The sequence below is a fragment of the Zonotrichia leucophrys genome, chromosome 27 (assembly GCF_028769735.1).
Source record: "Zonotrichia leucophrys gambelii isolate GWCS_2022_RI chromosome 27, RI_Zleu_2.0, whole genome shotgun sequence".
NCBI lineage: Eukaryota > Metazoa > Chordata > Aves > Passeriformes > Passerellidae > Zonotrichia > Zonotrichia leucophrys.
In genome coordinates this window covers 1,704,103-1,728,313 of record NC_088196.1, presented here as the reverse complement: position 1 = coordinate 1,728,313, position 24,211 = coordinate 1,704,103, and the positions used below count along the sequence as shown (strand labels likewise).

Here is a 24,211-nt window from a genome sequence, read left to right as displayed (position 1 = left end):
GCTGCTGCTGTGAAGGGGCAGGAATGTGACTGCCAGAGGGGCTCTGGGATGGATGGATGGATGGATGGATGGATGGATGGATGGATGGCCGGCCAGAAAGGTTCCTGAACAATTGCTGACCCATGTGGGACCTCAGCCCACCTTCCTTCTCCAAACACCCAGCTGCTGATGCTGGATTTCACCTGGGAGAGTGTTAAAATTTCCTGAGCAGATTCCACATTAATTCTAAGAGTGGTTTTGATTGTCTTCATTGTGCAGCATTTTGGTGCAGTTACCGCAGTGGATGGAGCACAGAGCTGGGCTGTGGGTCTGAAGGAGCCAGGCTGGAGCGAGCCTGGAATCCTTTAACCACTTTAAAGGATGCAGTGTGAAATGTTTACAATCCTGGGCTGTGCCCTGTGCTGGACACTGTGATTGGTGCGCAGTGATTCCCTCCCGAGGCACTTCCACGGCAGAGCTGCCGGGCTGTGCGGCCGGGCCGGGCACAAACCCCGGGGAAGAAGCCGCTCCCTCGGGAATGCTGCCGGTGCTCAGGGAGACTCCCGGGGAAGGGGATCCAGGGCAGGGAGAGGTGCCTCGGCTCCAAGCCGCTCTTGTAGCTATTTAGGCCATGGCGGTGACACCGTCTCCTCAGGGCCCGCTCAGCCCCTCACGACCTGCCGCCCTCTTCAGCCACGGGCTCCTCACTGTGCCTGCGCCGGCACTTCCTCTGGGACCACAAAACCCCTCGCACAGGGCACTGCACCCACTTAGTGCACGTGCACGTGCACCTGGCCCCGGCCCCGGCCCCGGCCCCGGCCCCGGCCCCGGCCCCGGCCCCGGCCCCTCTGCTCTAAGCAAGTTCCTACCCCCGCACCGCCTTTAAATTGCCCGCGAGGCCCCGCCCTGCTCTCTGATTGGCCCCGCGCCGCTTTCCGACTCCCATTGGTTGCGCTCCGCGCGGTGCCTCATGGGAGTTGTAGTTCCGAGCCCCGCGCGATGCGCTATGGGAGCTGCGGTCTCGGCGCCGCCTGCGCCCCCTGCCGGTGGGAAGCGGCTCCTGCAGCTCCGAGCCCCGGCGGGCGAGAGAGGGGAAGGTCCCGGGGGTACCGGGGGTCCTGGAAGATCCAGGGGGGCCCTGGGAAGTTCCGGAGGGTTCCCAGGTTGCAATTCGTTCTCGGGGACCTTCTGCTCGAAGCTGCGATCCAGCCCGGCCCCGCCGCCATCTCCAGCCGGGATCGGTGCCGGGGAACAGCGCCGGGAGCCGCAGGGGCTTGGGAACAAACACACATCTGGAACAAACACACACATCTGGAACACGCACACACATCTGGAATGAACACACACATCTGGGACACACACACTCACCTGGGGGCACGCACACCCCCGTGACACAGACAGACAGACTCACCTGAGGGACAACCCACACACCTGGGGCACAGACAGACACCTGAGGGACACACACACACTGGGGATATCAGAACTCATTCTTGAGGACACACGGACACACACACACATCCAGGAGGACACCCAGCCCCGTCCTGTCCCCAAGGCCAATCCGTGTCCCCAGGGCTCCCATCCTCTGTCCCCAGCACAGCCGCTGTCACCTCGAATCGTGCCAGGTCCCTCCCGTGCCGAGGCAGCGGTGACGGGGAGAGCGCCCGAGGGTCCCGGTGGCTCCGTGTGTCCCTCCCCGAGCGGTGACAATGCTGTGTTTCTCAGGGGACACCACCTCATGGGGACAGGGCCGGGGTAAAGGTGGCACCCAAGTGTCCCCATGACAGCGGTGCAGGGACAGGGACAGGTTTGATAAAGGAAGCGGCGCCGCGGTGGGACGTGGTGGTGGTGGCACAAAGACCCCGTCCCCGGCACTGGGGACACTGGGGACACACACAGCAGACCGGGACAGATCACAGCTCTGCTTTACCATGTTGTCACCCCCCGCCCCAGCACAGCCCCCCCAGGCCCGGGGACCCCCCGAGAGCCCCGGCAGCGCCCCGGGGGCGGGCAGAGAGCAGCGGCGGGGCAGGGGGGGCACAGCGGGCATGGGGGTGCCGTGGGTGCCACCCCAAACCTCTGCAGCCCCCAGCCCTGACGGGAACAGGGGGCTCGGAGCAGCCGGGAGAGCGGGGAGGGGAATCCATGGGGTGGGCAGGAGGAGCCAGGGAGGAGCTGGGGGGCAGCAGGGAACAGAACCACGGCCAGGGACGCCGTGGGGCTGGGGGGTCACTGCGGGGAGATGCGGGGGGCGCCGGGCTCAGTCCGAGTAGATGATGAAGCCGGAGAAGGTGCTGTACTTGTTGTTGTTGCCGCCGTGGGCTTTGCCCCCGTCCAGCTTGATGAACACCTCGTCGCCCGCGTCCAGGTGCAGGATGACGCTGTTGCTGGCGTAGTCGTAGTTCTGGTCGGCGTCCTGAGCGATGGCGCTGGCCCGGACCTGCCCAGGGGACACCGGCTCAGGGCACGGCTCACACACATCAATCAGATCCGCCCGCCCCGGGGCAGCGAGGGGGGCCCGGATCCTCCCCGTGGGATCCCAGCACCGCCCGGAGCCCCCCCGGACCCCGCGGGCACCGAAACGGGACAGCGGTGCTGGGTGTGACAGGGACAGTGGCACAGGGTGGGACTGCGGGTGTGGGGTCAGTGCGGGATTACAGCCCAGACACAGGACCCCAGTGTGGTACAGGACCGCAGCTGTGACAGGGAACCCCAAATCCGGGTTTGGATCCAGGACCGTGGGGCAGATGTGGGACCACAGCTCCACATGGGACAACAGCTCTGACACGGAACTCCAAATCCAGGTTTGGATCCAGGACTGTGGGGCAGATGTGGGACCACAGCTCTGACCCCAAATTCAGGCTTGGATACAGGACTGTGGGTCCGGCATGGCAACCACGGCTCCGACACAGAACCCCAAATCCAGGTTTGGATCCAGGTTTGGATGTAGGACCGTGGGTCAGACATGGCAACACAGCTCTCCCACAGGACCCTGACTCTGGATTTGGATGCACAGCTCAGACACAGGACCCCAAATCCAGATTTGGATCCAGAACCGTGGGTCAGATGTGGCACCACAGCTCCACACGAGACCATGGCTCTCTCACAGGACCCTGACTCCAGATTTGGATGCACAGCTCAGACACAGAACCCCAAATCCAGGTTTGGATCCAGGTTTGGATCAGGACCGTGGGTCAGATGTGGGACCACAGCTGCGACACAGAACCCCAAATGCAGGTTTGGACACAGGACCGTGGGTTAGATGTGGTACCACAGCTCTGACACAGAACCCCAAAATCCACGTTTGGATCCAGATTTGGACACAGGACCGTGGCACCACAGCTCCACATGGGACCACGGCTTTCCCCCAGGACCCTGGCTCCAGATTTGGATGCACAGCTCAGACACAGCACCCCATCTCTGGGTTTGGATCCAGGGCCATGCCTGGCACACAGCACCCCATCTCCCATCCCAGTCCCAACCCAAACCCTGAACCCTGCATCCCGGGAGCTGCACGGGGACAGTGAGGGTGTGGCGAGGGCTGAACCCCCATCCACCCCCAGAAAGGTTCCCTGGGTGCCGGCAGAGCCGGAGGAGCCGTCCCCGCCCGCAGCAGCGGTTCCGTGGCTGGAGCCGCTGCAGAATTCTGTGGGTAATCAAATCTCCGGCGGAGCCTCGCGGGGAGATCGCGGCGCTGGGTGACAGTGACAAGGCGGCTGCTGAAATCCCCAGTGAAATGCAGAAAGCGCTGCGCCGGGAGAAGGTGCCGCTAATTACGAGCGACGAGAATCGCCTCTTAATTGGGCTCGCATCGGCGAGCGGCTGCGGCGGCCCGGAGCGGTGGGACACGGACGGTGTCCCCTGCAGTCCTGTCCTTTGTCCCCAGGACAGGAGCGCCGGGGGTCACTCCTCACCAGCTGCACCTGGGACGATGTTAACTCTGGAACCTACAGACGGCCAGGCTGTGATCCCACAGCACTCACTGTTAACATTCACCCAGGTAAAAATCACCCTGCGCCCACCCTGTCACCTCGAGGTCCCCATTGCAGGTGGGGGACCCCAAATCCCGGTCAGCCACAGCGCCCCAATCTCCTGGGTCCTGCTGCGGATCGGGAGTGGAGGAAGAAGCCAGGAAAGGAGGAAGGAGAGCCAGGAAAAGCCATTTGGCGGCGTCCCCCCCGCCACAGCTGGAGCTGCCCGGTGCCATCCGTCTTGCCTCGTTAAGGAGCCGCCTCATCACGGCGAGCCCGCCAGCCCTCGCTAACCAGGCAAGATAAATGGCAGCGCTGGGCCCGGGCTGAGGCGCTGCCGGCACCGCAGAGCCACAGGAGGGGGCTGCCACCACGGCCACCGCGATGGCTTCACCCCTTTGTGCTGTTCTGTGCCTCAGTTTCCCCATGGGGTGGCATGGCCCCAGCCTGGGCTCTGCTGCAGCCGCTCTCCCTGACCCCAGTGACAATTCTGAGGGGTGTCCCTGGCACTGGGGACACTCTGGAGGGGTCCCCAAGGTGGCTGCACCCAGGAGCTTTCAGGGGACAGTGGGGTGCTGCCATGTGTGGTGACACTTGGGGCCTTGGGGACATCACGTTCCCCATGTGCCACCATGGCCCAGCACCTTGAGGTGTCTTTTGGGACCCCAAACTCAGTGGCAGATGCTCCTCAGGATGCTCGGGCACAGCTCTGGGTGCCCCCCAGGGCCCTTGGGTGCAGCAGGAGATGCCTCCAGGACCCCCCAGCACATCCTTGTGCAGCCTTGGGGACTGTCCCCAAGAGTCCCCTGGGGCTGTGACCCTCCCTGAGCCTTCTGGGGAATGGCCTTCTACAGCATGGGGACCCCAAACCCACCCAGTACCAGCCCTATCCATCAATTAATCAATCAATCAATCAATCAATCTGTCCCTCCGTCCATCCACCTCTCGCTGCCCTTGCCTCAGCTACGGGCTAATACAAATAATAATTAATGCTAATTAAGCACCAGCAGCAGCTCCCCTGGCTCTCATTAACTCCAGCCCCGACCCAACGCTGATGGGCAGCCCCCAAATCAGCAGCACTGAGAGGATTTTTGGGGTGCCAGAGGGGACCCCCCAAATTCTGACTGGCTCTGAATATTCCAGGATCAACCTTTATCTGCTGGGAACCCCACACCACACCAGGAACGGGGGATTTTTGCCAGCAACCCCTTAAATAACCCAATTTTTTAATTATTTGGGCCATTGAGGGGGGAATCTTCTTTCTAGCTATCGATGCGGCGATGCCTTGTTAGTAATTAACAAGCCGTTAATTAAGTTGCATCGCCCGCCCGAGCGCTGCTCCTCTTGACAAGGAGCTCCACAGCTTCTGGAAATTCATCCAGAAATGTCGATGCCCCACAGATCTAGGGGGGTTGGAAGGTTTGGGGTGGTCTCCAAAAAGATTTGAGGGTTGAGGTGATTTTTTGGGGGGCTCAGTCCGCAGTGTTTGGGAGAAAGAGCAAGAAGTGCCAAACAGCGCTGGAAACCCCCAAAATTTAAGACTTGAGGGAGGGGGAGGACAAAAATAATCTCAATAAAAGGAAATTGGAAGTGTTTGGATGGAGAAAAGCTGCGGAGCGAGCGGCTCCTGCCGTGCTCCCGCTCGGAAGGGCTCGGGGAGGGTGACAAGGATCCCGCTCCTCCTCACAGCCCGGCTCTTTTTGGGGTGAAAACTCAGTTTTGGGGGTCCTGCATGCTCAGGGCAAGGAGGCATCGCGGGTTTTGATGCCGGGGGAAACGCAGCGTGGATGGAGGCGCGGGAATGCAGCTGCGGTGACATCCAGGGGAGCTGAGCTCGGTGACATCCCCGAGGGGACACGGCCACATCTTGTCCCTCGAGTCCTGGTGTGGGAAAGGGGCACCCCAAAAGCGTGGGGATGGCGAGGCTGAGTCCTGGCATTGGGGGATCCAGCGGGATGAGGGGAGGGAAAGGATGGAGCCACCCTCGGGGTGTCCCCTGCGATGTCCCCACTCAGACCCAGCCGGTTCCAGGCTGGGGGTGCAGCCCCCCAAAAGCGGGACCTCCGCGGGGACAATGGCATGGCCGGGGGGGACACCCCCCAAGGAACATCTCCGTGGCCAAGGAAAGAGCTGAGGGAACCCCTGGGGACACATCAGGGTGGGTGGTGACTGTCCCCAGCACTGGGAGAGGGACAGGGGACACGGGGCAGCGCCTGGGAATGGGAGGAGGAGGAGGATGGGACACGCCAGGGGTGCACCCAGAGCCCGTCATTGTCACTGGGATAAGGACAGGACGCCCCAGGGGTGCACCCAGAGCCCTGCACTGTCACTGGGAGAGGGACAGGGCACCCCAAGGGTGCACCCAGAGCCCGTCATTGTCACTGGGAGAAGGAGAGGACATCCCAGGGCTGCTCCTTCAGGGTGGGGAGCAGGATGGAGCACCCTGGGGACACAACCAGAGCCCTGCACTGTCCCTGGGATAAGGACAGGACGCCCCAGAGGTGCGCCCAGAGCCTTGCAATGTCCATGGGAGAGCGACAGGGAACACCAAGGGTGCACCCAGAGCCCTGCACTGTCAGTGGGAGAGAGACAGGACACCCCAGGGCTGCTCATTCAGGGCAGGGAGTACCCCGGGAACACAATCAGAGCCTGTCATTGTCACTGGGAGAAGGAAGGAGCATCCTGGGGGAGCATCTCCAGCACTGGGAGAAAAATGGGGCATGCTGAGGATGCAGCTCCAGAGATGGGAGCAGGACAGAGCCCCTCGGGGGTGCACCCCGAGCCCATCACGTCACTGTGAGGAGAACAGGGCACCCTGGGGTTACAGCTCCATGCCCAGGAGAAGGATGTGGCACCCTGGAAACGCACCCAAATCCCATCATTGTCACCCAGAGAGGGACAGAACATCCCGGGGGTGCATCCCTGGGGGTAGGAGAAGGACAGGGCATTCTGGGGGCGCACACAGAGCCCGTAATCAGCACTGGGAGATGGATCAAGCACCCCAGGGGCGCATGGCAGTGTCAGGAGAAGGATGTGGATGGACCCAGAGCCCATCACTGCCGCTGGGAGAAGGATGTGCCACCCTGGGGATGGGAATAGGATGGGGGCCCTGGGGAAGCACCCAGAGCCCGCAATCAGCACTGGGAGGAGGATGTGCCACCCTGGGGGTGCATCCAGGGGCCGGGAAAAGGATGCAGCCCCTGGGGAAGCACCCGCGGTCCATCCCCAGCACAAAGAGGATGTGACACCCCGGGGCAGGAGAAGGACGGAGCACCCACTCTGAAGGCAGGAAAAGCACGGGGAAGCCCCCACAGCCCTTCTCCCGTGCTGGGGGATATCAGAGCTCCCTGCCCCGCGGATGGAGCCGGGATGGGGCAGCCCTTACCTGCCCGTTCTTGCAGAGGTCGGCCCACATGCTGGTGCCGTCCCCGCCGCGCATGAGGACGTGGTAGGTGAAGAAGTAGGTGCCGGGGATGGCGCAGGTGAACTTGCCCGAGGCGGCGTCGTAGCTGTTGCCCAGGTTGGTGACCACGTCGTCGAACTTGAGCACCTCGTAGCCCTCGTGGGGGTTCTTGAGGCCGGCGTAGAAGGCGACCCGCGGCACCGTGCTGTAGGTGGCCGCGCTCACCGCGCCCGTAGCGCCCGGTCCCGGTAATCCCGGGGGTCCCGGTCTTCCCGCTTCACCCCGCGCCCCCACCGGCCCCGGCGGTCCCGGCTCTCCGGGCGGACCCGGCGGTCCCGGTTTGCCCGGTCTGCCCGGTTTGCCTTGGGGACCCTGCACCAGCGTGGAGGGCGGCGGGAGGGGGCCGCGCTCGGCCGGTTGCTGGGGGGGAGCGGCGGGGCCGTAGGGCTCGCAGACCATCCGGCAGGTGCCCAGCATCTCGTAGCGACCGTCGGTACCGGCGGAGCTCACCAGCACCGGGATGAGCACCACCAGCACCAGAACCATCACCACCCCCGCCGCGGCCGCCAGCAAAGTTTTGCGGCCCAGGCTGAGCCGCCGCCCGGCCGGGGCGCGCTGGCGCCCGGGGGAGGGAATGGTGCCGGCGGGGGGGAGCAGGGCGGCGGCGGCGGCGGCGGCGGGGGGGGCTCGGGCTGGCGGCGGCTCCGCTGCGCTCCGCTGCCTCCGGTGCGCCCCGCGCCGCACGGGCCACGCCCACCCCGCCGGGCCACGCCCACCTCGCCGCCGGACACGCCCCCTCCATCCCGCCCATCCAATCAGGACACGCCCATGGAGGGAAACTGAGGCACGGAGGTGGGGTGGGCCCCGGCTGCCCCGCTGACCCCACTGATCCAATGGGGGGTCCCTCGGTGTCCCCACGCCAGACCCCCAGCACTGCGGGTGTCCCCGTGGAGCTGGGGACACCTCTGGACCCTGTCACTTGTGTCCCCACAAAAGAGCACCCACGGGGGTGATCCTCAGGGCCCGTCCCGACTCCCTGCCTCAGTTTCCCTCACAGCCCAAGTGGCACCCATCCATCGCGGTCAGCCTCCGTGGCATGGGATGTCACCACTGGTGGCACAGTGACAAGGGGACACCCGCAGGTGCCACCGCCGGGCTGTGCCAAAGAGCCGTGCCCGGGGCCGGGCACCGGAGGGCTCATGGCACGGGGGACACGCGGCTGCGCCCGCTCCGTCGCCTGCCATCTCCATCAGCCTCGGCGGGGACAGCGGGACGCGATGGCAAGTGACAGGCGCCGCCAGCGCCGGGGGTGAGCGAAGGACGCGGGGATGGGGGAGGGCGACACGGACACGCGGGCACGGAGCGGCCCGGGGCCACTGCCAGTGCCATCCGCCACAGCGCTTGGGTGACAACGCCGAGGTGGCATCAACCTCAGTGGCACCTGTGAGCTCCATAGGGTCATCAACTCCCTGCCCCCCAAAAAACACCCTGAGGGTGCTTCCCCTCATCCCCCTCACTGCCAAAGCCCAGGGGACACACGGGGGACAAGCCCCAGCCCCGCCCCACAAGAGGGGGAACCAAGGGGACTTTTGACAGGCATCGATCGCCCCCGCATGTCCCCCGGCTCCCGCAGAGGCTTTAATCAGCCAGCAGAAATCAATTAGCTACCTTTAAGGAGGCAATTATTGCTGGGGTCTTTCCAAGGCTGGGGAGGGGGAGAGCATTTTGGGGTGGGGGCGCTGCCAGCACCGTGTCCCCCCCTCAAAGTTTGTCACCAGCTGTTTCCCTGATGCTTTTCTCCATCATTTTTGTCGCCCCCCTGCACACCCCCCCCCCATTCCTCGTTATCTTTCTGCTTTAACAAGTGCCTAAAAATACGCCTGGCGAGGTCACGGGCTGCGTGAGTCACCAGCAGCACGGGGACAGGGTGGCCCGGGTGGGCAGGGGGCTCTGCGTGGGGACAGGGTGGCCGTGGTGGGGACACGGAGGGAGGACAGGCCCACGCTGGCTGCACCAGGGCCCTCGTCTCGCCTGGAGGCTCAGAGGACATCCCTGGTCCTCATGGAGGGGACACTGGCCCAGGTCACCTTGTTGCCACAGGACATTGTGTCCCCTTGGCATAGTCACCACCGCAGGTGACAGCATCACTCTGGGCTGTCCTGTCCCCATGGCAAGGCCACTACCCTTGGCCACCGTGTCCCCAAGCTGGGGCCCTGCAGCCACAGAGCCAGGACGGCCTGTGGGACAGCAGCACCGTATGGGGGGTATGACACCCCAGGTGACACTGAGGGGCTCCCTGTCCCCAAGCCCTGTCCCCAAACCAGCTCCATGCACCTGGGCACAGGGAATGGATGGCAAAGCTCCAAATGGCCACATTTGGGAGTGCAGGAGGTGGGAAAGGGACAAAGGTGGGAGGTGGCAGCAGCAGTGGCTGCCATGGTTGTGGTGGCAGCGATGGCAGCAGCGATTGCAGTGACAGCAGTGACTCCAGTGCTAGTGGTGGTGGCCACGGTGGCTGTGGTGGCAGCAGTGGTGACAACAGTGCTGTCACAGCTGCAGTGGTTGTGGTGGTGGCTGCAGTGATGGTGGTGGCTGCAGGGCTGTGGTGACAGCGGTGGCTGTGGTGGTTGTGGTGACAGCAGTGGCAGTGGTGGCTGTGGTGACAGCAGTGGCAGCAGTGGCTGCAGGGGTTGCAGTGGTGGCTGCAGGGGTTGAGGTGACAACAGTGGCAGTGATGGCTGCAGCTGTTGCGGTGTGGCAGCTGTGGTGGCTGCAGTGGTGACAACAGTGACTGTCACAGCTGCAGTGGTTGTGGTGGGTGCAGTGGTTGCGGGGCTGTGGTGGCAGCGATGGCCATGGTGACAGCAGTGGCAGCGGTGGCTGCAGGGGTTACAGCAGTAGCTGTAGGGGCTGTGGTGACAGCGGTGGCAGCAGGGGCTGCAGGGGTTGTGACAGTGAGTGCAGAGGATGCAGTGACAGCAGTGGCTGCAGCTGTTGCGGCAGTGGCTGCGGTGGTTGTGGTGACAGCAGCGGCTGCAGGGGTTGTGGTGGCTGCAGTGGCAGCGGTGGCTGCAGCTGCTGTCACGGCGGTGGCTGCGGTGGCTGCGGCTCCGCTCGACGCCCGCCGCTCCTCTGCAAAGGTTAAGCAAACAGCAGCTCCCGCAGAATCGATGCCGGCCCAGCCCTCGGCTGTTTGCTTTGGCAACGCGGGCGGGGGCGGCTGGGCCGTGCTGGGGACGCCGGCAGCGGGGATGGGGACAATCGATGCTCCAGGGGCGCAGCTTGGGCCGGGGGTGGCTGTGCCCAACACCCAGCACCTCCTGGAACTCATGGAGGAGGATTTGGGAAAGGGAAGCGTGACCGGGCCAGGGCAGGGGGCTAGTGGGGCCGGCACTGTGCCCTGCCTCAGTTTCCCCTCCTGGCATTGTGGCAGATGGTGCCCATAGGACCACGCTTGGCCAGGGGGACAGGGACATTGTGCCACCGTGGCTCAGCATGGGCAGGCTCAGCTGGAATTAAGACAGAACTGGACACAACCAATGAGCCCAATGTCATCTCACAGTGACAAGCAGCCATTTGCAGGCCCCAAGGAGTTGGGATGCTGTCCCCCAAATTCCAACTGTGTCCTCAGGATGGGCTCTGGAAGGACATGGGATGGGGACATTCAGCTGTGGGCAGGGAGGCCCAGCTGTCTGCTGGCCTTGAAGGACAAGTGGATGGCTGCTTGGTGAGCTGGCGCTTGGTGGCCAACTGGCTCACTGGCAGTGACCAGGCTCGTGGGACACCCAGGCAGGGTGGGCTGGCTGCTGGCTTGGTTGCCTGGTTGGCCAGTTGGCTAGATGGCTGATTGGCTGGCTGGCCAGTGGACCACCAGGCTGTCCAGCTGTCCATCTGCTTGTCTGGCTAGCTGAGCAGTTGGCTGGTGGCCAGCCAACACCGTCCCAGCATGTCCCAGCCCCATATCAGGCACTGTCCCCATCACAACACCAGGCACTGTCCCCAGCCCCACACCAGGCACTGTCCCCATCCCCACTGTCCCCATCCCCACACCAGCACTGTCCCTATCCCAACCCGCACTGTCCCCATCCACACAGGCACTGTCCCCATCCCCACACCAGCACTGTCCCCATCCCCACACCAGGCACTGTCCCCATCCCCACTGTCCCCATCCCCACTGTCCCCATCCCCACACCAGGCACTGTCCCCATCCCCACTGTCCCCAGCCAGCACCAGGCACTGTCCCCAGCCCAGCGGGCACAGCCCGGCCGCAGGCAGGGGGAGGGCACAGGGTGTGGGTGGCACATCCCCGTCCCTGTCCCCGTCACGCCGCCTCTCATTACGGACACGGCGGGGCTGTCACCCTCCCACCGCGCGGCAATTAAGGGCTGCCAACACCGCAGTTAATTAGCGCCGGCGGTGAGCGCTGCGAGGCGATGGCCACACGGCTGGCGGAGGGGACAGGCTCGGGGACGTGTCCCCAGGGGGAGCAGCCGGGATTTGGGGTGCTGGGACAGCTGTGCTGTCGCGGGGTGTGACACGGAGGGGGTGCCAGCGATGGGGTGTGCAGGGGTGGCACCGGGAGTGTCCTGCACCCCGGGCTGTGCAGTGATGGTGACAGTGGGTGACACGCCGTGGGCCGTGCAGTGACAGTGACACTGGGTGATCCACTGTGGGCCGGCAGTGACGGTGACAGTGGGTGACACGCCGTGGGCCACGCGGTGACATAGCGTTGTGTGACAGCCCCAGCACCAGGCGCTGACGGTGACTCTGTGTGACAATCCACGGGAGCTGCAGTGACACTGCGTGGCACCCGGCGGCCCCACAGTGACAGTGACACCCTGTGCACCGCGCGGTGACAGTGACACCATGTGACACTCCGGGGAGCAACAGTGAAGCTGTGCAGCACCGCAGGGCTGCGCGGCAGCTCCGTGTGACACGAGTGGGGCTGTGCAGCCACGGTGACACTATGTGCCACCCCGGGGAGGTGTGCAGTGACACTGACACTGTGCCACACCCCGGGGCCGTGCAGTGACAGTGACACCTGTGACAACAGATGCCATGCAGTGACACCACACTCACACCCCCGGCTTGTTCCCCCTTGTGGGTATTGAGGTGCCCACCCAGTTGACACCTGGGGACATGTCCCACGGGGGGACATCACCCTGTACCTGCAGCTTCGTGAGGGGACATCTGACCCCACATCCTGGCCAAGTGGGTGTCCCATGGAGGGTGGGCCAAGGAAAGGGGGCTCCAGGAAATGGGGTACACCAGGAAAGGGAGCTCCAGGAATGGGGTACACCAGGGAAGAAGGGCTCCAGGAATGGGGTACACCAGGGAAGGGGCTCCAGGAATGGGGTACAGAAGGAAAGGGGGGATTCCAGGAATGGGGTACACCAGGGAAGGAGGGCTCTGAGGAAGGGGTTACCCCAGGGAGGGGGGACCTGTCACACGGGGGCTCACCTTACCGCACTGGGGACATCGCAATGAAGGGGTGTCCAGGATGGGGCACAGGAAAGGGGGCTCCAGGAATGGGGTACAGCAGGAAGGGGGCTCCAGGAATGGGGCACACAAAGGAATGGGGGCTCCAGGAATGGGGTACAGCAGGAAAGAGGGCTCCAGGAATGGGATACAGCAGGAAAAGGGAGACTCCAGGAATGGGGTACAGCAGGGAAAGGGGGCTCCAGGAATGGGGTACAGCAGGAAAGGGGGACTCCAGGAATGGGGTACAGCAGGGAAGGGGGGCTCTGAGGTAGGGGTTACCCCAGAGAGGGGGTGCTCTGTGAAGGGGAGGCTCCAGGAATGGGGTACACCAGGAATGTGGTACAGCAGGGAAGGAGGGATCCAGGAATGGGGTACACCAGGAAAGGGAGCTCCAGGAATGGGGTACAGCAGGAAAGGGGGTGCCCTGTGTAGGGGGTGCTCCAGCGATGGAGCTCCAAGAAAGGGAGGTTTCAGGAATGGGGAATGGATGCTCTGAGGAAGGGGTGCAGAGGAGAGGGGGTACCCCAAGAAAGGGGCGCACTGAGGAAGGAAATGCTCGGGGGGGGCTGCTCCGGTTCGGAAGGGGAGGCAGGAGCAGGGGTGCGGCAGGAGGAGGGTTCGTCTGTCACAGCCCCCGCCAGCCGCAGCAGCATCGATCCGGCCGCCAATTTGCACAGTCAAATATTTGGCTTCGCGGCGCGGGGCCGGCTCTGCTCGAGCCGCCCCGGTGGGCGCGGGGCCCGCGGTGACGGTGGCGGCTGCTCCGCGATCGATGGCGGGACGTGCGGGGAACTGGGGCGGCCTCAACGCGCGGGGCCGGGGCGGGGGTCGAGGTGCAGCACCCGGGATTCTCCATCAGCACCCATAACTCTCCATCAGCACCCTCGATCCTCCATCAGCACCCGCGACTTTCCATGAGCATCCACGATCCTCCATCAGCACCCACGATCCTCCATGAGCACCCAGGGGCTTTGGGAGCCCACGTGGAGCCCGCTCAGTGGGCAGAACCTGTTCCAGGAGCTCAGGGGCTCAGCCAGGATGTTCTCCCGGCCATCTCCATGGCCACTGATGGCCGATACCGCTGAGCCATCTGTCACACGGCCACTGGTGGCCATGGAGCTCCATCATTGGAGCACCCCCTTCACAGAGCACGACTTCCCTTGGGTAACCCCTTCCTCAGAGCACCCCTTCCCTGCTGTACCCCATTCCTGGAGCCCCCTTCCCTGGTGTACCCCATTTCCTGGAGCACCTCCTCCCCGGGGTAACCCCTTCCTCAGAGCACCCCTTCCCTGCTGTACCCCATTCCTGGAGCCCCCTTTCCCTGCTGTACCCCATTTCCTGGAGCACCTCCTCCCTGGGGTAACCCCTTCCTCAGAGCCCCCCTCCGTCCCTGCTGTACCCCATTCCGGGGGCTCCCCTTCCCTGCTGTACCCCATTCTTGGAGCACCCCCTTCACAGAGCATCCCCTCCCTGGGGTAACCCCTTCCTCAGAGCCCCCCTTCCCTGGTGTACCCCATTCCTGGAACACCCCCTTTCCTTCTGTACCCCATTCCTGGAGCCCCCCTTCCCTGGTAAACCCCATTCCTGGAGCTCCTTTTCCTTGGTGTACCCCATTCTTGAAGGCCCCCTTCCCTGGTGTACCCCATTCCTGGAGTCCCCCTTCCCTGGTGTACCCCATTCCTGGAGCCCCCCTTCCCTGCTGTACCCCATTCCTGGAGCCCCCCTTCCCTGGTGTACCCCATTCCTGGAGCCCCCCTTCCCTGGTGTACCCCATTCCTGGAGTCCCCCTTCCCTGGTGTACCCCATTCCTGGAGTCCCCCTTCCCTGCTGTACCCCATTCCTGGAGCCTCCCTTCCTTGGGTTTGCCCTGAGGGGGTTTGGGATGTTCAGGAGTGGGGCTGGTGCAATCCTGGGGCAGCTCCTACGGACACAACTCCATAGCCACGCTCCAGAGCCCTTCCCCCGTGGGTGCAGCCCACGCAGGGGGCTCAGCCCAGGCTCCCCCGGCCTCAGCATCCCCCTGGATCCTCTCGCTTTCCCGGCCCCGCTAAACTCGTTAGCGGCGGGTGAACGAACGTCAGCCGGGCGGGAGCGCAGCGCCAAATGCGATTATTCCCCGTCTCGCTCCATCCTCCCACCCCGGGCTCCATTTATCCGAGGGAGGCGGAACTGGCTCTTATCTCGGCCGAGAAATCTCGCTCCGGCCCTGATTGATGGCTGCCTGCGAGGGATTCCAGCGGCACAGCACAATCAGGGAGCGTTTAGAGCAGGAGGGGTCAGCGCTGGGGTACAGCTAAGGGAGGCTCCCTGGGACTGCACAGGCACCACCAGGTCTCTCCTCACCAGGGGAGGATGGAGGTGGAAGAGTGCCTGGCCCCCAAAAAGGGGCAGGTGCTGGCTGGGGACACCCTGGGAAGGTCCCTGTGCCTAAAGGGTGGCAGGAGGGTGGGAACACCCTGGAGGATCCCAGGGATCACCATGGTCGTGGTGTGGGGACAAGCAGTGGCACTGGGGACAGGGGTACCCCAGAGGGAACAGAGAACCACAGCAGGTCCAGAATCACATCCCAGCAAGCCAAACCCACCCCAGAGCCAACACTGAGCCACAGCCCCCCGAGGAAAGCCATGGCAGGGCTGATGCTCCAAGCAGCTCAGGGATGTTTACTGGGAAAAGCAGGAGCAGGCAGCAGCTCTTCCTGTGTGTGCTGAACTTTACAGAGTGCAGCCGTGCCCCGGCATAGGAACAGCCTGGGAAGAGCCACGGGATGTGGAGCAGCTGCTTGCAGTGTTTTATTAAAACAAAAGTGAAGACCCAGCACCCGCCTCGCCCGGGCTCGGCTCTCCCACCAGGGAACTGCTGCCAAAGGAAGCTCAAACAGCAGGAAATGAGTTGGAATGAGGCAGAGCCCAGGTCTCAGCCTGCTCCAGGGTGGATCACAGCCCTGGATCCAAAGCCAAGGGTGACCCTTGAGTGATGGCCACAGAGGCAGAGGGGAGGAGCAGCAAGCTGAGCACCCCATCCATGTGAATGAGGTGCTGTCCTCCCCCTCGCTGATTTAACAGCTTTCCTTTAAATCAACATGAAAGAAGGGAAATCCCAAATCTAAATTTGGATTAAGAGGGCTGAGCTATGGGGAATCACCTCAGGGAACACTGCAGGTCTGAGAAGGCCCCAGCCCTAGGGAGGAGATTGTCCTGGAAGACATTAAAGTGAGATTGTACCTGATTAAAGTGGGATTGTCCCAAATTAAAGTGAGATTGTCCCAGATTAAAGTGCCTCAGCTCACTGAAGTCCCACAATGGACCCACATGGGATCGAGGGCACCATCCCACAGGCACAGCTGGTGGGTGAGAACCTGAGCAGGGAGAATGTGCCTGAAAAAACCTCTGGCTGTGTTCACCTTGGGAAGAGTGCAAGGAGACACCTCTGTCTGCATTCAGCTGGCAAAGCTCATTAACAGAGGTGGCCTTTCAGTGCCCTTTTCAAACGGGGAAATTCAGGCCCCCTTCCCTGCCTAAGAGAAAAGGTGAATTAAGAGATGAAATGCCGGATGAGGAGGAACACCAGCCCGCCCAGCCCGGCCACAGCCGTGCCCACGGCCAGCCGTGCCCACAGGAAATCCAGGGAATCCTCGAGGCGGCTGTGCAGCTGCAGGACCTGCCGGCGAGTGCTCTCCCAGTCCCCGGAGTTGTCGATGACGTGCGTGGCCCACCTGCGCTTCTCCTCCAGGGGCAGCTGCGAGCTGATCCGAGCTTCGGCCTCGGCCACGCCCAGCCCGCTCCTCTTCATCAGCCGCGCCAGCTGAGTCGGGGGGTCACTGCCGGGCGGAGCACGGGGATGAGCTGGGGGTGGGAGGGAGGGGAAGGGGGATCTGCCCCACTGGGATAAAGTGGGAATGAGAGAGGTGCCCCCTTGTCATTTCTGGGGGAGCAGCCTGCACTTGGAGCAGCAGAGGCACGGCTGCCTGGGCTGTTCTCAGCATTCACACAGCCTGTAACAGAGCCCCAAATGCTGCCCTGATAGAACACGGGCTGTGGAGAGCCCAAAGGCAGTGAATTCAGTGAATTCCCTCTAGGATGGTGCTAGGGAAAGCTCAGGAAGGCCCTCATGCACTGCAAACGGAGGTATTGCTTCTCTCAACTGCACCAGGGCTGAGGCTGAACCTCCAGAGTGGATGATGGTCCCCTCTGAGAGAGGTGACATTGTCCCTGTCCTCGTGGTTCCCAGAGCACTTACCAATAAACCAGCACTGTGTATTTCATCAGCCTGGTCAGCCCACGGGTCTCAAAGAGCAGAGGGATGTCGAGGATCACGTAGCGGTAACCTGTGGAAACAGAAACATTCCCCAAAAAAGGAACAGAGTTAACCCCCATTCCCAAATCCCTTCATGCTGCACACACACCATGGCCAGGGAAAGCAAAGCAAGCAGGAGATCTTCAGCTCCATGATCACAGCCAAGCAGAGCAGAGCCTGCTGGCCCTCCTCCCTCTCACAGGGAGGAAATGGTTTCATTCCAAGTTTCCAGAGGGGAAAAAAAATAAAAAAATCAACCCTAACCTGGCTGCTCCAGAGCAAAGGTGAAACTGCAGAAATATAATGAGGAGCTGAAACGAGGAGCTGAAATGAGAGCAGCAGTGCCTGGCTGGCAGCAGCAGCAGCTGTGTGCTGTGCTGGCTTCTCCTGGGAAGCAGTGCCCACAGCAGGATCTGCTCTGCTCTCCTTCTCTTGTCCAAGACTTCACCAGGCTGCAGCCATCTGAGCCAGCATTTCCCTGCTCAGCTTTCCTCCCTTTATGAGAAGCTTTGGTTAAACAGCTCCATTTTTCCAAGGGGAGCAAGGAAATCTCCACAGACCTCGTGCAGCTGTGACACTGAAATGTGAGGGGAGCCTCCAGGCACAGCCCAGGGGCTGAACTCTCACCAAAACTGGCTGAGTTTGGGTTAAAACCTCTGACAGCACAGGGAGCAGAGCTTCTCACAGTCAATCGCTGTTCCCCTGGTTCTCTCCATGCCTCTGCCCTTGGGGAGGTGGGAGATGCTCTGGTGAGTCTGGGAGAGAGGGGAAAGCTCTAAGTCAGGACTTCACTTCCCTGTGTGTCCCCCAGTCATGGGGACATCTCAGGCTGGTGTCCCCTCTTTATAACCCCCCTAAAACTGAGCTGCCCACAGCAAGTGAAGCCTTGACAAAGACATCATCATCCAAGGAGCCACCATTCCACCGGCACCTCTGCCCTGAGAGGCTTCTCATGCCCTCTGATTTGATCGATCAGAGCTTTCCTTACACAGCCATCCTCAGAGACATCATCCAGCTATCCCAAATCATTAAATCCTGACTAATGAGGACAAAGCAGCCTGCTGAAGCCACACAGAGCTCTAGCCAAGGGCCAGGACAGCATCCGCCTCCTCAGCCCGCAGCCCCGAGTTCAAGACTCCATCTCTGGCTCCTGGCATTCCTGCCTGTTGCTTCCTTTGTGCTTCCTCCTCCTCCTCCTCCTCACCCCGCAGCAGAGCTCGGCCCCGTGGTGCCCCAGCCTGTTCAGCTCTCTCAGGGCTCTGATAAGCAGCACCAATCCAGACTGACTCTATTAAGGCATCCTTCTGTCTACACAGGGACCTCTGGAACAGCTGCTGATCTTATCTGGCATTTCCCCAGCCCAGCCTGACAGCTGCATTTGTTCCTTTTATCAGGGGGAACGTGGCACTTTGGAAGCCACAGCTGTCAGCCCATCCCTCACCTTATCAACACTCTGAGGGCTCCACAGCTTGCAGTGAAGCTGGAGCAGGCAGGGGGCAGGGAGGGATGTGTGGCCATTGCAGGAGTGGGGCATTATCCTGTGGGGAATCTCAGCAAAGCTGCTCCCAGGCCCTACAGATACACTTGAAACCACAGGGGAAAGCGGTGAAGGGCAGCAGTGAAAGGCAGGAGTGAATCAGGAATGAATCCTCCAAACACTGACACCAAAGGCCACCGCAGGCAGAGCACAAAGGCTGTCACTCAATGTCCCTTCCCTCCCTCTGTCATCCCTGTCCCTCTCCCCACATTCAAACCAAAGGCAGAGGGAGCAGGGACGGCTCCTGCCCAAGCAGGACAAGGCTGACACCAAAGGCTGTCACTCAATGTCCCTCTCCCCACATCCAAGGGAGCAGGGATGACTCCTGATTGGGCAGGAGCCTGGACAAAGCCTCTTACCAAGCACAAAATACTTCAGGATCTGCTTCAGCATCTCCTTCAGGATCTCAGGGTGGGTGATGGAGTTCAGCAGCCGCCGTTTCTCGGGCTGGGAGAAGATGATGCTTCCCAGAGCCTCGCGGTTTATCTCGCCGTTCTCCAGGAGGATCTCGGTGCCAAAGTGCTGCAGGATCTGCTGATGGGCCTTGGAGTGGGGCTGCACCACTGAGAACATCAAACAGCTGGGGGTGAGAGGCAGTTTTACAGCTTTACACTTGGTGTTTGCATCAGCAATCACCCTCAGATGGGCTTTGCTCATTCACCACAGCGCTGGTGCTCGCCCTGGCAGCACATCTGTCCTGGCAGCACATCTGCAGCTGCTGCCAGCCCAAGGTCCCTGATCCCTTTGCAGACACGAATTCAGCACCACAACCCTCTCAGGGTGACCATTCAGCAGGGAGGACACGGTGATGGCCACAAGCCAAGGCTGGGGGAGCAGCTGGGCTGAGCCAATTCCCACCAGGATGGAGCAGGGAGATCCTAAAGGAACCAGGACCAGCTGGAAACTTCAGCACTCTGTGGATACTCACATGGCTCTGGATGCTGCTGAGGTGGTTTGTTTTTATTATCTTTCACATCAGTCACTAAATTCTTCAGAAAAATGAACAGAAAAAGCTCAACCCCCAACCAGCCCTTGCAGGGGCTCTGATGTTACAGGAGTGTACAACTTTAAAGCCACCACAGAAAAAAAAAATCCCCAACAAAAGGGATGAAGCAATAAAACCATAATTAAGCTCCAGCTGAGGGTAACCACAGCGAGGACAGACCACAGATAATCATCTCTCCCAAATCCAGGAACATTGCCACAGGTTGGAACCTCAGGCCAAGCTCATAAAAGTCTTTAAGAGCAATTTTTTTTCTCCTGTGGAAGGCAGTTTCAGGATGGGTGAAATCCATATAGTAAACAAACACATATAAAAAAGGAATTGGTGTAAAATAAAGTGATTGGCAGAAAACTTTCACAGAGTATCTGTAGTGTTTTCCTACTGTCTCTGAGGGCTTTTAGCACCTCCAGCAAATTTCTCCTGCACCTCCAGGGGAATTACAGTGCAATAAAATGTTAAAGCATCACAGCTTTGAGTGGCTACACAGTAAGTTCTTCACCAAACAGAAAAGCTCAGGCATTTCCAAATGACACCATTGTTCAACAGCAGACCCCAAACCTGCTGCATGCAGCAACTCAGAAACCCAGACTGGTTTGGGGAGAAACCTCACCCAGGCCATGGCAGGGACATATTTCACTATCCCAGGCTGCTCCAAGCCCCATCCAGCCTGACCTGAGACACTTCCAGGGATTCAGGGGCAGCCAGAGCTGCTCTGGGCACCCTGTGCTCTCCTCATTACCCTGGTGGGGTGAAGGGATTAACATCTCCCAGGTAATCAGGGAAAACAAGTTCTGCTCTGGTCCTACTGAGTCAACAGAGCTGGGATTTTGGGGTTTTTCTCCAGCCCAAGCAGCACAAGCCTTTTGTTTTTGTTGTTGTTGTTTGGGTTTGTTTTGTTTTGCTGTTGTTTTGGAGTGGTTTTTTTGTTGTTTGGGGTTTTTTTTCTGAGCACATCAATTTTGTGCTCTGATCTCTCAGTATCACCAGAATAACAACATGAAGCACAAAGGGACATTCTCTTTCAGCCACCACCATAACTGAGTGACAGGATGGGTGTCCTGGGGCTCAGGGGATGTGTTGGACTCATCAAGGGATCCCACTTGACAGGAAACCACATTTCCTTTTGCTTTCAAACCTGGGAATCATCACACTCTAAGGGATGGAAACTCAGAGTACAACATCCCCATTGTTGGAGATTTTTTCAGGGATGGCTTGGAAGGCAGCTGTGGGGGACAGGTTCTCACAGCCTGTTTCTGTGAACAGCAGAGGTTCTCAGGTTGTTTTTAATTACAGGTAAAAGTGACAAACATGAAGGCCTTGAGAGCCTTGGACATCAGAGTTCTCAGGCAGCTTTCTCATAACAAGTAGATGTTCTATCTTTGGCTGTTTTGGGAAAGCAAAAATAATTTTGAGAACCCAAATCTTGGTATTGGAAACATAAGGAGGGGTTGGTGTGTTATCTCTGACCTATTGTGAGCTCAGACTTTGCAATATGCATGAAGTGAATTAACACTGTTATAAAAGGTGCCTGATTGATGAATCAACCGGAGTTGATGCTGATCAATGCAAGGTGGGTCCCTCCCTCCGACTTCAATACCCCATGGTGTTTATTAGGTCATGATATTTTTTTTTTTTTTCCCTTTATTAAAAATATATCCCCATTCCAATCCCCTCCCGGGGCAGCTGGGACTGGGAAGCAGGAGGGAAAAACCTTTTTGCGATGTAGCCAGAGCACCCTCTGCCGTCAGCGATGCCGGTTGTCAGGGGAACCTCATGGAGAGGGAGGAGCGCTGGGCACTCACCCTGCCTGGCGAGAACATCGGCGTCGATCACGGCACAGCCCAGCTCCCGCAGCACGGCCACCACCGCGCTCTTCCCCGACGCGATGCCACCCGAGAGTCCCACCAGGAACATGCTGCTCTTCCCTACAAGGGAAAGGGAAAAGCTGCCAAACGCGCCAGGATATTGTCTGAATTCTGTTCATGCCGAGCACATCAAATATTTAGTCCCAAACAGGCAACGTTGTTCAAAGCTCGTTTTTTTTATTTTCTCAGGGTGTCACTGAGATATCAGCAGGATTTTGGCAGCCTCTGAGCTGGGTGTGCCACAGTGCTGGGTTAAAAATGCTGCTCTGGATGTGGCATTTGAGGCAGCCCTAGGTTCCTCCTGGTTTAGCAATTCCTTCCCCTTTAGCACCTCAAATCATCAAACCACAGCACTGTCACAGATACATTTTATGAAAAATCCTTTTTTTTAGGATTTTTCCTCCTGAGAAGCCAAAAAGCCTCAGGAACAAAATGCAAACATTGATTATCTGCTGCTGTGGAATGCAACAAGTAAATCTGTGATTGGTTTCATAGAGTTGTTTCTAATTAATGGCCAATCCCAATCAGCTGGCTCAGACTCTGTCCAAGCCACAAACCTTTGTTATCATTCTTTCTTTTTTAATTCTTAGCTAGCTTTTTGATGAAATCCTTTCTTCTATTCTTTTAGTATAGTTTTAATGTAATATATATCATAAAATAATAAATCAGCCTTCTGAAACATGGAGTCAGATCTTCATCTCTCCCTCATCCTCAGAGCCCTGTGAACACCACCACAAGCACCCTGAGCATGGAATTATGGAATTATTTGGATTGGAAGAGATTTTAAACCAAATTCAACTCCACCTCCTGCTACAGACAGGGATTTCCACTATCCCTGGGTGCTCCAAGCCCTGTCCAACCTGGTCTGGAACATTCTTAGGGATGGGGCAGCCCCAGCTGCTCTGGGCACCCTGTGCCAGGGCCTGCCCACCCTCACAGGGAGGAATTCCATCCCAATATCCCATTTCCCCTTGTCCAAAATCTCTCCTGGAGCCCCTTTAAGCCCTGGAAGGGGCTCTGAGCTCTCCCTGGATCCCTCTTTTCTCCAGGTGAGCTCTCCCAGCTGGATCCAGAGCAGGGGAGCTCCAGCCTTTGATGCATCTCCACGGCCTCCTCTGGATCTGCTCAGAGAAATCAGGAAATTTCTGAGCAGGTTTGTTGAGGGTGACACAGGAGCAGTGAAAAATGACAGAATTCAGAAAATATCTGAGCCAGGGACACAGGAGCAGTGAAAAAGGGGCAGAATTCAGATCTGAGCCAGGAGTGGGACACAAAAGCAATAAAAAAGGGCAGAATTCAGACAATTTTTTCCTGCTCCTGTGTCCCACTCCTGCTCAGATATTGTCTGAGTTCTGCCCTATCTGAGCCAGGACTGGGACCCAGGAGCAGTGAAAAAGGGCAGAATTCAGAAAATATCTGAGCCAGGGACACAGGAGCACAGAAAAAGGGCAAAATTCAAATCTGAGCCAGGAGTGGGACACAGGAACAGGGAAAAAATGTCTGAATTCTCCCTTTTCCCCCTGCTCCTGTGTCCCAGTCGTGGCTCAGGTATTGTCTGAGTTCTGCCCTATCTGAGCCAGAACTGGGACCCAGGAGCAGTGAAAAAGGGGCAGAATTCAGATCTGAGCCAGGAGTGGGACACAAAAGCAATGAAAAAGGGCAGAATTCAGCCAATTTTTTCCTGTTCCTGTGTCCCAGTCCTGGCTCAGATAGGGCAGAATTCAGACAATATCTGAGCCAGAACTGGGACACAGGAGCACGGAAAAAGGGCAGAATTCAGACAAAATCTGAGCCAGAACTGGGACACAGGAGCACGGAAAAAGGGCAAAACTCAAATCTGAGCCAGGAGTGGGACACAGGAGAAGTGAAAAAGGGGCAGAATTCAGACAAAATCTGAGCCAGGAGTGGGATCCAGGAGCAGGAAAAAATGGTCTGAATTCTCCCTTTTTCCCTGCTCCTGTGTCCCAGTCGTGGCTCAGGTATTGTCTGAGTTCTGCCCTATCTGAGCCAGAACTGGGACCCAGGAGCAGTGAAAAATGACAGAATTCAGAAAATATTTGAGCCAGGGACACAGGAGGAGTGAAAAAGGGGCAGAATTCAGAAAATATTTGAGCCAGGGACACAGGAGGAGTGAAAAAGGGGCAGAATTCAGATCTGAGCCAGGAGTGGGACACAAAAGCAATAAAAAAGGGCAGAATTCAGACAATTTTTTCCTGTTCCTGTGTCCCAGTCGTGGCTCAGATAGGGTAGAATTCAGATCTGAGCCAGGACTGGGACACAGGAGCACGGAAAAAGGGCAGAATTCAGATCTGAGCCAGGAGTGGGACACAGGAGAAGTGAAAAAGGGCAGAACTCAGACATTTTTTCCCTGTTCCTGTGTCCCACTCCTGGCTCAGATAGGGCAGAACTCAGACAAAATCTGAGCCAGGAGTGGGACACAGGAGCAGGAAAAAATGGTCTGAATTCTCCCTTTTTCCCTGCTCCTGTGTCCCAGTCGTGGCTCAGATATTGTCTGAGTTCTGCCCTATCTAAGCCAGGAGTGGGACACAAAAGCAATAAAAAAGGGCAGAATTCAGACAAAATCTGAGGCAGGGACACAGGAAAAGTGAAAAAGGGGCAGAATTCAGATCTCAGCCAGGAGTGGGACACAAAAGGAATAAAAAAGGGCAGAATTCAGACAAT

The 24,211-nt window shown here is 59.4% G+C and overlaps 2 protein-coding genes across 4 annotated transcripts in view; both read right to left on the bottom strand.

Annotated features, from left to right (window-relative positions):
• Nucleotides 1-1,884: 1,884 nt before the first annotated feature.
• On the bottom strand, nucleotides 1,885-8,077 carry C1QL1 (complement C1q like 1). The gene is made up of 2 exons (XM_064733564.1): nucleotides 7,333-8,077; nucleotides 1,885-2,416 (listed from the first exon to the last, which is right to left on the bottom strand). Exons 1-2 carry the CDS (start codon nucleotides 7,894-7,896, stop codon nucleotides 2,237-2,239), a joined length of 744 nt encoding a protein of 247 aa, XP_064589634.1. The 5' UTR covers nucleotides 7,897-8,077; the 3' UTR covers nucleotides 1,885-2,236.
• Nucleotides 8,078-15,596: 7,519 nt separating this feature from the next.
• DCAKD (dephospho-CoA kinase domain containing) overlaps nucleotides 15,597-24,211 on the bottom strand; it is a 10,956-nt gene continuing 2,341 nt past the window's right edge. For 2 of the 3 annotated variants that reach the window (XM_064733419.1, XM_064733418.1), the window contains exons 2-5: nucleotides 21,467-21,589; nucleotides 19,021-19,224; nucleotides 17,068-17,155; nucleotides 15,597-16,648 (exon numbers count right to left, since the gene is read on the bottom strand). In XM_064733419.1, coding sequence (XP_064589489.1) covers nucleotides 16,363-16,648; nucleotides 17,068-17,155; nucleotides 19,021-19,224; nucleotides 21,467-21,578 — 690 coding nt within the window. In that variant the 5' untranslated portion in view covers nucleotides 21,579-21,589 and the 3' untranslated portion in view covers nucleotides 15,597-16,362. Of the gene's footprint in view, nucleotides 16,649-17,067; nucleotides 17,156-19,020; nucleotides 19,242-21,466; nucleotides 21,590-24,211 lie in introns of all 3 variants that reach the window. The other variant, XM_064733417.1, reaches the window with a different exon arrangement.

Coding starts and splice junctions, on each gene's coding strand:
- C1QL1 (XM_064733564.1), bottom strand. CDS start 7,896: ATGGTTCTGGTGCTGGTGGTGCTCATCCCGGTGCTGGTGAGCTCCGCC. Junction 2,417..7,332: donor ACCTCTGCAAGAACGGGCAG/GTAAGGGCTGCC, acceptor TCCCCTGGGCAG/GTCCGGGCCAGCGCCATCGC.